Source organism: Lepus europaeus, chromosome 13 (assembly GCF_033115175.1).
Source record: "Lepus europaeus isolate LE1 chromosome 13, mLepTim1.pri, whole genome shotgun sequence".
Classification (NCBI taxonomy): Eukaryota; Metazoa; Chordata; class Mammalia; order Lagomorpha; family Leporidae; genus Lepus; species Lepus europaeus.
The window spans coordinates 23358360-23372029 of NC_084839.1; the positions used below are offsets into that span (position 1 = coordinate 23358360).

General features: G+C 58.4%; 1 protein-coding gene across 3 annotated transcripts in view; it reads right to left on the minus strand.

Moving 5' to 3' along the window:
• The window catches only part of OTOF (otoferlin), an 83194-nt gene that overhangs the window by 22767 nt on the left and 46757 nt on the right, over window positions 1–13670 (minus strand). For all 3 annotated transcript variants that reach the window (XM_062210154.1, XM_062210156.1, XM_062210155.1), the window contains 4 exons: window positions 10096–10169; window positions 8575–8701; window positions 8153–8207; window positions 2618–2749 (listed from right to left, as the gene is read on the minus strand). In XM_062210154.1, coding sequence (XP_062066138.1) covers window positions 2618–2749; window positions 8153–8207; window positions 8575–8701; window positions 10096–10169 — 388 coding nt within the window. The remainder of the gene's footprint in view (window positions 1–2617; window positions 2750–8152; window positions 8208–8574; window positions 8702–10095; window positions 10170–13670) is intronic.

Below are 13670 nucleotides of genomic sequence, written 5' to 3' on the forward strand. Positions count from 1 at the left end.
GAGGGTGTTGTGCTCGGGAGCGGCAGGCCCTGACACCCCGAGGAGCCAACTTCAGTGACACCGTGGGGCAGAAGCTTCTGCAGAGACTGAGATGTGACAACTCACAGATATGACTGTGCCAGGAGAGGGGGTGGTCCCCAGAGAGGCATGAGGGAGTCAGAGAGATCCCTAGCCAGACGTCCAGCCCCTGTCGCAGGCATCTGTGGGTTTTCCTGGTTGTGTTTAGGCAGTCTGTGCTGGAATAGGACCCCTTGGCACCAGAGGAGGGGCGGAAAGCAAAGAGAGAGTCGGGCTGTTGGGGGATGGTACAACGTCGGGTTCTTCAGGATGCAGAAGAAGGATCCACGGCAAAGGGCAGCACTGATCTTAGGCAGGAGGGAAGACAGGGCTCCCAGATGCCCATGCAGATGCCTGCACAGAGCAGGGGTCTCCCCTGCGGGCAGGCTGGAGCCAAGGCAGGTGCCTCAGGGCAGCCCCAAGGCATCACTGCTTTTTATGACAGCACAGGAATCTGCTATGTCCTGCTCGCAGCTCGGGGAATCAGCCAGAAGCAGCTGAAGTCCCCCAGCAGGCAGTTTAGGGTGGGGTCTCAACTAGGGATGATTTTCACCCCCACAGGGACAGCAGGCCATGTCTGAAAACATTTTTGGCTGCTTCAGCTGGGGACAGACGAGTTTGCTCTTGTCCTCCAGAGGGCGGAAGCCAGGGATACTGCCCACCAGCTTCCCACATCTAGAGGATTCTCCTGGCCACAGCAGCCTCAGTGCTGGGTCTGAGAAACCCTGGGTCAGGGGAGACCGACGGAAGCAAAATCAGGGCGACTAGGGTTGATGAAAAAGGACAAAACTGCCATCAGGAGCAGTAAGACGGTGCAGAACGAACAGGCGCAGAGGCTGTAGACGGGGCTTGGAAACCGGCTTCCAGGCTAGAGCCAGGGGGTGAGGGGGTGTGGCCCGTGAGGGCAGAGGCCGTGTCTCCACCCTCTCCGTGGCCCCCAGCCTGGCCCTGTGCTATGATCCTGGCGCTCAGTGAGGGCAGGTTTCTTCACCTGGGTGAATGTCCACTCGGCCAAGTGTTCCTGAACCCTTCAACTCATGCCTGTGTAGGGCTTTGAGCTGGGCCACGGCAGTGCAAGAGAGCAGGGGTCTCCAGCCCACCACGGGGACAGGAGCAAGTCGGGGACAGCACTGCCCCAGAGAGAGCAGGGAAAGCCACTCAGTGGCCAGGACGTTGGAGCTGGTGCTGGAGGGTGAGGAGGAGCTGGGAGCAGCTCAGCGGGAGGAAGCTACTTGAATGAAGCCTGGGGAACCCTAGAGCCAGCCGCAGCGGGCTGCACCGCTATCAGGTAACGGGGCAGGTGGCAGGGCCACCTCCCTCTCTGCTTGGGCAAGCAGAGCCTCGTCTAGCCCAGGGGCTCTCCAGTCAGGGATCTGTCCCAAGGTGAGGTCAGAGCAGGTGGCCTGGTGCGCTGACTCCACCTGGGAAAGGTCCCCGGTGGTGACATCCCACTCCGAGGACCCTCTGTGGCCACAGGGGGAGACAATTCAGCCAGGTCTGGGCAGGACAGAGGTGTGTCCAGGTTTTTCTCCTGCAAGTGCAGGGCTGGAGGCTCCCACAACTGGCCCCACTTGCCTCTGGACATAGGACGCTGAAGTTTCACTTGGGCCAACCTGGCACCCCTCGCGGCCTGCAGTCACCGGGAGAAACAAACTGGTGTCGCCTCCAAGAAAGGGCTGCCCAGAGCCCTCAGGCCAGGGAGTTCCAGGCACACAGACACCTTCACCAGAGCCTCCTGCCTGGAGCCCAGGGGTCAGGACACTGCATCCGAGGTGGCAGCCAGAGCACTGGGGTGGAGGCTGGACAGCGTGGGCCCTACTCCCTTAATGATACCCTCCGAGGCTGCGGGAATTCCCTCCCATATTGAGGCCTCAGTCTTCCCCTCTGTAAGGTGGGGAGACTTAACTAGAGGGTCTGTGAGTCTAGGACCCTTGGCATGGCCTCGAATGGCTAGAAAGGATCCTGGAGCCAATCGCTCTCTCCCCCACATCCCAAAGTCAAGGCCAGTGCTTAGGAGGGAAGCCCTGGGGAGACTCAGCTGAGCAGGGGGTGAGCATCAGGACCTGACTCAGGCACTTCAGCATTGGGCGAGGCCTCCTCCAGGAGCCTCAGTGCCCCTGTGTGTTGTGTGAGTAACAGTGACAACCTCTGACACAGGGCTGGCAGAGATCCTGTGCCTAAGGCCTCGAGTGAGGGCCTGGCACAAAGGAAGTGCTCACTGGGTGCTGCCAGTGCCACCACTGGTAGTGCCTTGGGGCAAGCTGCACTGCCCCAGGCTCTGCCTGGCACTGCTGAGGGCAGCGTGGGGGTGCGAGGTGCTGTGTCAGCTCAGCAGGTGGCCGCTGGCCAGCCCAGGTCAGTCTGGAATCCAGACTGGGGCATCAGAGGACGTGGCAGGCCATGCAGTGTGCCAGGGGCTGTAGCAAGAAGGGTCCAAGTCACCCCCACTGGTAGCCCTTCAACTCCTGGCCACTCCTCCTGGCCTCAGTGGGGCTGAGGCCCAGCGCCTGCCGCATCTGGAGAGCCCCCTTCCCCCTGCGAGGGCCCCAGGACCACCGACCTCATTGTAGTAGGGGCAGTTCGTGGACTCCTTCATGGATGTATACTTCTTGTCATCGCCCACCTCCACGCACACCACGGGGTCCATGTTCAAGCCCACCAGCTGCCGAGCCTCGATCACCGTGATGCTGACCTGTGGGTGGGAGGAGGGGCAGCCAGATGGACAGCGGGGCGGACCTGGGAGCCTGGGCCGTGCAGCAGGGCTGATGGCACTAGGCTGGGAGCCCCACCCCTGGGCTCCATGCCAACCACTTCTGTGAATTTGCTGCATGATCCAGAGCTCAACTTCCTTTTCCAAAGCCTCTGTGTCTAGGCTGGACACCTCCCGAGCTGGTGCTGACTAGAGTTGGAGGGGAGGGTGCTCAGGCTCAAGACCCAGCCAGTGCAGCGCTGGGGGTGGGGGGTGGCACCCAGGCATGTTTGAGAGCCCCTAGGTGATGCCACGTGCACTTGCCTCTCCCTGCATCCGTGCACTGCCAGGCCCTCGTCCCAGGCTTCATGAACTGGGGAATGAAGCTCTCAGTCTCCAGGGACGCGCATTTAATTTCCTCCTCCAATATTCCTCATTTGAAGTCTTGAAGCCTGCAGGCTTCTGATAGCTGTTTGTGTTTCTGAAACCTGGCCCCCTTTCCTCATTCCTGCCCCCTCTCCTCTTTTTAATTTCTTTGTGAGGCTTTGGCAGGTGACCTGAGCCGCCTTTTCCAGCCTGGTGACGGCTGTGTACATTCTAACGTGTCCTGTGAGTGGCTCCAGCTCCCTGGAATCCCCCTTCTAACCCTTCTCAGTTGTGCATTCATTCAACAAATACTTATTAAGCTCCTACTGGGGCCAGGCACAGGGGGACTGAAACAAACTCCTTCTCTTTGTGGAGCTCACTGTAAATGGTTTCCGGCTTACAGATGGCTAGCAAACAGATTGCCGGCGTCAGTCAGCCTGTCTATCCAGTCATCTATCTCTGATTTAGCCCGTACCTATTTCTATCTCTGTGTATCGCTCTCATCTATCTCTAACTGATCTATCTGGAGAGATGTGTAATTTCTGGTGTCACCATGCTTTCCCACACTCTCACTTTGGATTTGGACGTCTGCTCACGGTGAAATAGAAGAGGCCCGGACCCAGGGATGTTGGCCTGGCACTGAGCCCCAGACCCGAGACACTGGCTCTAGCTCCCCATCAGGAAGTGCGAGGGCTGAATGGGCTGATGCCTCGTAAGCAGCAGAAAGCTCTGTAAATGCGGGCGAGTGGGGACAAGCCTTCCCCGATGGAGTCTGCCTGGGTCACGTGGCTGCTCTCTCCCGGACGCGCGTGCACGAGGCTCTGGATGGTTTTTCTCGACACTCATTTCCCACAGGGCCCTCTCCTGATGACACTGTGGGGACTGCCCTTCGAGCGTCTCGCCCCCCGAGATTTGGTATTTCAGCTGCTGGGCTTTTGTGCCACTTCCAAATACGATTTTACTCACGAGAATGATGTTCCCTTTTAATAATAAAATAACCACTACAACGGTCTTCCACCGTGTTCATGAAAGTCTTGGAAACACTCTGATGCTAAGAAAAAGCCACACATTGAAGGCATCAGTGAAGCAGCTAGAAACTCCCGTGCCAGTGAGAACACTGTCAGAACACGGGAACTGGAGTATGGACACGTTGAAGCAACTCAGACTGTGAGGGCCAACGTTTCTACTTGGAGCCACAGTGCTGGCGGGACCGAGGGGAAAGCCTAGAACCGAGACCCCAGAGTCCAGTAACCACCATTTCTTCTAGGAGTGGAGGAGGAGCTAGGCCTGAGGAACTCAGCTCTGAGATGCTCACTGGGAAGACAGCAGACAGATCCTGGAAGTCCTTCCAGAACATTCTTGCAGGCAGTGTACAGAGTTCTAACTTCCATGAATCTGGTTTTAGGAAATTCCATTCTATTTTCCCCCAGCTAACACCCCTCCCCAGCAGGAAAGACTTTAGTATCCCTGGACTGGGAATGAGACAGACACAGCCCTGGCGGTCCTGGGTACCAACCCTCTGGAGGCCTGGCCAGTGTGACGGCCTCACTGCTCCCTCCCCTTCCACCAGATTCCTCCATGCAAAGGAGCCCAAAATGATGATAGGGGTTGGATGCCCTGACGCTAAAGGTGGAGGGGATGGTGGATGGCAGAGGTTTGAAAGGTGCCAAGACGGGGAGAGAGATTCCTGGGGTGCTCTCTGCTGGTCTAGGGGAGGCCCTGAAGGGCCCCCTGAGTGTGTGTGAGAAAGGCTACCCTGGGCATGGTATAGGGGCAGGGGTGCCATCCCTGCCGCCTCCCACCCCCGCCTGGCGCTCTGGAAGGGGAAATGCAATACAGCAGCAGTCGGTCATTGTTCAGGATCCCGCGGGAGGGGTCCGGCTGTCCTCTGCCACCATCTGCACAGGGTGGAAGATGAGAAGGCCACTGAAGCTGACAGGCGCCAGCTGACCAGCTGCCTCTTCTGGCTACTGACCACTCCACCCAGGCGGTTTCAGGGAAGCCAGCATGGGAGACAAGGAGTGGGAAATCTACACCTCTGTTCCGGGAGAGCCCAGGAGTAATGGTGCCGAGGAATCCGATCTCGCTTCGAGAGCACGGGCAGGGGCTGGAGATGGGGCCCCCGTGGCAGCGTTCCCTGACCCATTCTTCACCTTCGCACCGCTCTAGGGGCTGGAGATGATGGGGCGGAGGGGCGCTGCCAGGGCAGGAGCCCAGGGAGGACGTGGGGCTGTGGGCGGTGAAGTCTGGGTACCAGGAAGAGAGGTAGGGAGGAGACCCACCAGGAACGTCCCTGCCAAGGGCTCTGGCTGGTCACCTCTGAGCTGCCAGGCCCCAGCTGGGCTTTCCATGCCATGTCCCTGCTAAATAGAAACAGCCTGGGCTTGGGTCCACCTGGATCTCCCCGCCCCCACACTTCTGGTGTGAGCCAAGCTTCAGGATGGTCCCTAGCCTTCCAGACCCTCCTGGATCTGAGTTCCGCTACGCCCCCCTCTCCTTTCTCTAGATGCGTCCCAGGCATTTTTTTTTTTTTTAATTTTTGACAGGCAGAGTGGACAGTGAGAGAGAGACAGAGAGAAAGGTCTTCCTTTTGCTGTTGGTTCACCCTCCAATGGCCGCCGCGGTAGGCACACTGCGGCCGGCGCACTGCGCTGATCCGATGGCAGGAGCCAGGTGCTTCTCCTGGTCTCCCATGGGGTACAGGGCCCAAGGACTTGGGCCATCCTCCATTGCACTCCCTAGCCACAGCAGAGAGCTGGCCTGGAAGAGGGGCAACCGGGACAGGATCGGTGCCCCGACCGGGACTAGAACCCGGTGTGCCGGCGCCGCAAGGTGGAGGATTAGCCCAGTGAGCCGCGGCGCCGGCCCAGGCATTTCTAACTCATCAAAGCCAGGTTCCCCAAGAGAGGGAAGTCCCTCTGCTTTTATCGCTTTATTTACTGGAAGCACAAGTGGTTTCACATTTGCATCCTCCTAGCTCTCTCCCAAAGCGTGCTGAGGCTTGTGGCTGAGTCGTGGAGTGGGAGGAGACGCTATGCTCAGGGGAGAATGTGACCACTGTTCTGTTTGGCTCAGGTTTAAATCCTCTTGGGCGGGACAAGTGGCTGGCGGGCCAGGTGATTAGTCTCTGGCAGGAGGTAGCTTGACAAGCTTTTGGAGACAAGTGGGAAGGGACACCAAGTTCGATGAACAGGGGCCGAGAAGGCCTGGTTATAGAGAAGTCAGACTCTGACAGCCATGGTCAGACACTCTGGGGCGTGACCTGGCTCCAGCCTTGTTTGCCTGACCGGGGGAAGCTCCTTAACCTCCTGGGCCGGCCTCTCCTTATAGATACAACACAGGGACACCTGTACACGGTGGCTGTCACCTGACAGCAGCTTGAATGCAAAGATGCGCTGTGGCGGAGAGGGGAAAGCCCCGGCCTGCAGCGCTCACATCCCACGTGGGTGCCGGTTCATACCCCAGCCACTCCACTTCGGATCCAGCTCCCTGCTAATGAGCCTGAGAAAGCAACAGAGACAGCCCAGAGCCCCTGCACCCACGTGGGAGACCCAGATGAAGCTCCAGGCTCCTGGCTTCAGCGGCCATTTGAGGAATGAACCAGCAGAGGGAAGACCTCTCTCTCTCTCCCCCCTCTCTATAACTCTACCTTTCAAATAAATAAAATACATCTTTTTAAAAAAAAAAAGGCAAAAAAAAAATGGTACTTATAGCTCTTGGCATGGAGGCTGGCATTGAGTAACCTCCTGAAAATAATTTCCATTGTAAATGAGGACGCCGTCTCTGGCCTGGCCTGGCCTGGCAGGCCGGGGACCTGCCTGAGTTGGGGTCTTCGTTCTCTGGAATTTTCCTGTCCTCAGCACACAAAGAAACAAAGCCCTGGGCCCAGCGCCCTGGGCCCAGCGCCCTGGACTCAGGAGCCGTGCACTTCCCAGACCTCCGCGAGCCCAGCGGCTTGGGCTGGCCCAAACCATGCGCCCTGCCCGAGGCTACCTGCTAAGTTCTGGAAGACGGTTGCTGAGTCCCTGAACACAAATTCGAGCAAGGGTTAAGGGAGACGGGAAACACGACCTGTTGTGCCTCTGACACAAAAGGGGTCCCCTAGCCCTTCATCGCATTCCCTGAGTGAATGATGATGGGCCTGGGGCCTGGGAGGGGGCATCAGAGGTAAAGCTCCATCCCAGGAGAGGGGCTCCCCCAGGGCAGGGTCTGGGGCACTGGGGGTATGTGGGAGTGGGGTGTCCCAGCATCCTTCCTGAGAGACACCTCTTCCTTCCCTGCTTCCAGTCTATAGCTTAGCACTAGGTGCTCTGAGCTTGTACATCAGTCTATTGTGAGTTGTGGTAGTGCAACTCCATCCCCCAGCCTCCGGTCACTCTGGGAGGAGTCAAGATTGAGAGCCTGGCCCTGCAAAGCTGAGACCAGGGTGACCCTGTCCCGGAAGCCAGCAGCCATGCTCACCCCCTGTCCTACTTGCAGGGTGGCCGTGTTCACAGCCTTACAGCTGCAACCCCCCTCCCTCTCAGCCTTTTAATCTCGTTTCAGAAACACACAAAGAGTTAAAAATGGATCTCAGGGAAGACAGAGAAGCAAAGAGGAGAAAACAATCACCCAGGGTCTCAGCCTCCAGGGATAACCAGGACGGAAATGACTCTGGCATTAAAATGAACGCAAAACCACACTTCAAAAACAAAGTCTTCTTCAGGCTCTTATTTTAACTGTGGATTTTTTTTTTCTTTTTTTTGCATGTGGTTTCCTTGGTCTCTGTGATTTCTCCAGGTCTCTCTCTATGCGGTCCAGTGCCAGACACAACATCCTGGCACAGCAGAGTGAGAAGCTCTGGGGGTCTGCATCTCCTTACGGCGCCTCTAGGAATGCCCGTCAGTGACAACCTTACTTTGGGACTTTATATTCAACTTGTGGCTCTCTATGACCCCTAGGTCCATGCCTCCACAGTGTCCAAGGCACACACCTGGCGGGAGTCCCCACACCCCGGCCAGCGCAGTGTGCACAGCATGAGCCCTCCAGGTGCCCACCTACCTGGTAGTCCATGGGCCGCCCTGCACTTGGCTCCATCTTAATGTCCGGCTTAGACCTGTGGAGGAGAACGTGCCGTCAGGCGGGCATAGGGGGACGGACTGCCTCGGGGCGGGCAGAGGGACGCGGCCATGGTTTCCAAGCACAAGGACACCAGGCACAGTGGAACTGGCCGTTCTCAGAGCCCCACAGAGAGGCCGGACTACAGGAGCAGGGAGACAGAGGGGTGGCCGGCGACCTGGGAGCAGGTCTGCAGCCGCCTCGCTCCGCCTTCGCAGGGAGCCAGGCGACAGAGACATCCGTGGGAAGGAAGAGAGGGCCGGGCTTAGGAGAAGCTGTCCGTGGGCCCCACCCACATTTTTACACCCTGCAAGCTGGTCCTGTCCCATAGGTGGGAGGCAGCCGGGGCGCTCCTGCCCACTCACCGCTTGTTGGAGACATTGGTGGTGACAGCTGTGACAGAGGCGAGGGACACAGAGTCGGGATCCAGCCCGTCCCCCAGCCGGAGGGCCAGGTGGTCCATGTCCTCCATCTCCAGTACCGCTGGCTCATCTGCAGATGGACAAGGGCTGGCTGCGGGGTCTGAGGGTGGGCTGGTGACTGGGTTCCCCTGCACTCGGGTGTCCAGAAAGCAGAGTGTCCAATGCCAGGTTTAGCTGGTAGCGTCTCCTCAGAACGCGATGCTCTGTGCATGGCCAGTGTTTCCTACCTAACTGATGCCATCGCCGGTCTTGCTTTTTCATCATGGCTGGATCTAACTCCTGCTGTGCACGCCTTATGTTAAGATGTCCCTGACACACTCTGCGGAAGGAGGCAGGGCGTACAGAGCCTGCGCCTGCTCCCTCTGCGACCAAGAGCTACCATCTGCAAGGGGCCACTATGCCCAAGGCACCATGTCGGTCACCTCACACCCCTATGGCGAGTCCCGACAGCCGTGAGCGGCTGACACAGCTGTTACTGCGTGTCAGACAGCGAAACCGAGGCTTGGCAAGAGCCCACGCATGTAAAACGGCTGTGGGGGGGCTGGCGCCATGGCTCATTCGGTTAATCCTCCGCCTGCGGCACCGGCATCCCATATCGGCGCCGGTTCTAGTCCCAGCTGCTCCTCTTCCAGGCCAGCTCTCTGCTGTGGCCTGGGAAGGCAGTGGAGGATGGCCCAAGTGCTTGGGCCCTGTACCCCATGGGAGACCAGGAGGAAGCACCTGGCTCCTGGCTTCGGATCAGCGCGGTGCGCCGGCCGCGGCCGCCATTTGGAGAGTGAACCAACGGAAGGAAGACCTTTCTCTCTGTCTCTCACTGTCTATAACTCTACCTGTCAAATAAAAACAAAACAAAACAAAACAAAAACGGCTGAGGGCACTCAGGACCCACGCCTGCTCAGCCCAAGGGCACGTCGGAGACAGCAGAGACGGGTGCGGAGGTGTCTGGGAGGAGGGCGCTGGGAAGGAGTGGAGGGCAGGCGAGGCCGCACAGGAGCGTCTCCCCTCACCCCCTGCCCTGCGAGGGGCCAGGGCCCAGGCCTGGGGGACCCCAGGGCTGTCCCTGAGAGCTCGGGGAAAATGGACAGCGGGGCACCCAGGCTTTTCTCCAGAAATAGAGAATTGGGGAAAGTCCTTCATTTCTTGTTCCCTGCTCTAATGAAAGATCTCTGGGCTTTGGCGTGAAGAAAACAGAAGGCGGAGCAATGCGGGCAGGGGACACCCCCTCAGAAGCCTCCACGCTAAGTGGCGCCAGGGGTGCCCCTTCCCAGAAGGCCAAGGCCCTCTGGGTGGGGCCTGGCTTCTCAGCTAGCCAATGGGAAGCCAGGCCCCGCCCAGATGGCTCTGGCTGCCCAATCCTAGGAGGGCCTGCTTGGGCTCTGCCCAGGGAAAGGTGCGATGGTGGTCACGTGGGGAGAGGTGCCCCCCCAGGGGGCGGGGTATAGTGGGCGGGGTCACGTGGAGTACCTGGTCTTTGGGATTCCTCCTTGTGGGGCCGGGTCTTGCCGAGCTTCATGGCAGAGAACACGCTCCTCCCTGCTCTGTGAGGGGGCCGCCAGGACGAGGTGGAGGGAGATGGACCATGGAAGAAAACACACACACACAGAGAAGCCCAACACGGGGACACATAAGAGAAAGGGAGCTGGGGACCCCAGCCCCTCAGCTCCTGTCTTGAGATGTATGGGGGAGGGGGCTAACTTCCCAGCTCGGAGCCATGCAGGGAATTAGGGAAGCCCCACCCCTTCCGATCCCTGCAGTTCGGGCTGAGATGGGGCCCCTGCAAACGGGGAAGGGGGCCTGGAGCTGGGAAGAGACTAAGTGGAGGGCCCAGGGTCTTGCACTTATCAGCCTGACCCCAATGCCCTGGGTCCTGCCTGCTCCCAGCCAGGTGCTCTGCCGCTGTCCCCATGCTCACCCTCCCTGTCCCTGCGCCCGGCACAGCTGGCTGCAAAGAAAGCACCAGAAAGACAGCGTCAGAACAGAGGAGAGAGGGAGGGATCAGAAGAGACTCAGAGGCCCGAGGCCACAAGCAGATGGGAGATGCTGGTTCTGGGGTGGCCCCGTGCTCCAAGCCTGCTTTGTGCCCCCCCCCCCCCTCCTGCCCTCCTTGGTCCTAGGAAGGGATGGGTCCTTTCCCGTCTACCTCTGGTCCTGCTCTTGCCCTCTGCCCGTCCGCTCTCCCTGTGGAATCCCTTCTCCCCCAGTCCCAGGAAGGTATGGCCGATCCATAGTTCCTACCTCTTCTTCTGGCTCGGTGTGGCCTTGTGCCCCAGGTGAAGGGCCTTGCAGTCAGGGGGCTGAAAGAAGGGGGCAGGGGTCCTCACTGCCCTTCAGTGATGTCCCTGAAGCTGACCCTGTAGTCCCTGGTGCCGGGAGCGACCGGGAGCAGGATCAGCAGGGGGTGCCGTGTGGTATTCCATTACTCCATCCATATTGCATGAGCGGGATACCTGACTCCCTCCACTTCCCATTCTCCGCCTCCTGGGGTGGCCCCCACATCCTGGGGGCCCTGCCTCTGGGCTTGCCCACGGCACAGCACATGTCCTTGGGTCTGCATCAGACCACCAGCTCCCTGCTCTTGATGCCAGGCCCAGTGGGGTTGGGGCAACATCTGCGGACAGATGACCTGCAAACCCCAAGCCCCTCTTTGAGGCACTGAGGATCCGGCTCATCCTCTGGCCTGGCTCTCGCCTGACCCCGGCCTTTTCTGAGCTGCTCAGAGGCAGGATAAGGCCTGCCTGGATCCCAGGGATCTGGCAGACAGGAGCCACCCCTAGCACGCGGCACCAGCTCCATATCTCATTCACGACTCCCGAAGGAGAAGAGGGAGGCGGCCAGGGTGACGCCGCCATGTGTCCTTGCCAGTGCCAACGTGTCTGGGAGGTAACAATGGGAAGAAAGGGAAAGGAAGGGAGGGGCTCTAGGAAGGAAAAGCTGATGCCTGTGGATGATTTTTAAAAGCTCTTCCCTTTCTAATAAGGAGGGTAAGTTACAGTCACTCACACTACAGTGCATACATAAAATGACCGGGAAGTGTTTATATAGGCTTTCCCGAGCAACTCCTGTGGGCCAAAGGCATACCCAGGGCTGTGCGAGGGGCACTTGCTTGTCACTCAGCAGTGACAACACAGGCTCAGAAAGGGGGAAGCACTCCCACGTCTCCCCGGAAGCTCCTGTCCCTGGGCAGCAGCATCTCCTGGCCTCCTGGCGCGTCTTCCTCCATGCTATGGCGCGATGGGGGATGAATCCCACCCTGACCGTTTGGCACTTTGGAGAAGGGCTCCAGGGCCCAGGTAATCCTCACACCAGCCCACTCTGCAGATCGGAACGCTCTGTGAGGAGTCCCAGAGACCACGCTCGTGCTCACGGGGAAGGAGCTCGTGCAAAAATAAACTCAACAGTGCCGTCTTTGGGGAGAGATGGCTGTAACGCTGCATTGCTGGTGCCCGACACTGAGCAGCTCCACGGTCCCCTTGGAAACAATCCCGGGGTGGCAGGAAAGGGACCATCCTGGCAGGTTTTACGAGAAGTATCCTGTGCGATTTCTCCCTGCCTGGGGCCTCTGTGCTCTGACCCCTGCGGCAGGCCGAGCCTCAGGAGGTGTGGCTGGGGTGGGCCTTGCTCTGCTCCTCTGTTTCTCCTTGTAGGGTCCTTCCTTTCTCAGACTTTGGGTCTTTTTTTGCCCAGCCTTGTCACTCCGCTGCTCTCTCCTTAGTGGTCTGGCAGGCTCCTGGAGGGCTCAGGGTTTGATGATCACTTCTTGGCCATCCCTGTGCTGGATCTTTCTGAGAGTCCCTAGCCGCACTCCATGTGTGACCTATAGCATGCCATCGCCTGTGCAGCCTGCTCCAGCCACAGAGCCCTTGCCTTGTCCTGCTGGCCTCTGAAGGAAGTGCTCCCGGCTGGCGGGGCCAGGTGAAGTAGGCTCTGTCTGGAGGAGCCAGTCGCTGCCCAGGGTCCTGGGACAGGATCTGGCCCTGCCACCGGAGAGGAAGAGCTCACCCAGAGGGAGAGCTGGGCACCAGGACACCGTGGCGTTCTGACCCTGGTCCCACAGAGCCACTCTGGAGAATGCCACAGGCACTTCTAGCCCTTGAACTTGAAAGTCACTGTCTTCCTGCAAACAACATATTTGGACGTAAACATGGAGCCTTTGCAGAACTATCCTTCTCCAACTATCTCTGCCACAGCCTGAAGCAACTCAAAGGTGACACCTCCCTGCCCACCATGCCCACCATGGTCGTTTCTACCATCCCAAGAGGACAGGCCCCCTGGTGTTGCTCCTGCGTGCCTCGGCCTGTCTCAGAATGGTACATGGGAAATGCAGAAACGTGTAGCAGGGGGCGGGACTTCGAGACCTGGAGCTGGGGCTCAGTGCCTCTGAGGGTTTCTCCTCTGCTCTTTAGTTCATCTACTGTGGGCAGCACGAGGTCCTCGCTGCCACGGCCCTTTGTGAGTTTTCTGATCAATGGTGCATCCAAGGTTCACTACAGAAAAAACGACTTTCTGGGGCCAGCATTGTGGTGCAGCAGGTTGAGCCACTGCCTGTGACGCCCGCATCCCATATGTGAATCCTGGCTGCTCCACTTCCAATACAGCTCCCTGCTAATGCGCCTGGGAGGCAGCAGCAGATGGCCCAAGTGCCTGCATCCATGTGGGAGACCTGGATGGAGTTCTTGGCTCCCCAGTCCTAGCTGTTGCAGTCATTTGGGGAGTGAACCAGTGGATGGAAGAGACCTTTCTCTCTCTCTCTCTTTCTCCCTCTTTGTGTAACTTTGCCTTTCAAATAAATAAATCTTTATCAAAAAAAAAAAAAAAAAAGAAAGAAAGAAAAGAAAAGAAAAGAAAAAGCTCCGTCTGCCTCATTGCTGTAAAGACCCCAGCAAGGAGTTTGCCTGCTGCTCTTGACCGAGAGTCAAGGAGATTTTTGAAATAAATATTAACTGCAGCAGAGAATTTTGAAGATAACTCACTTGTCTTAAAGACTTCGATTTTAAAAAATGTAGTTTGCTGGTCAGGTTTCTGTTGAACTGATTCTTTTT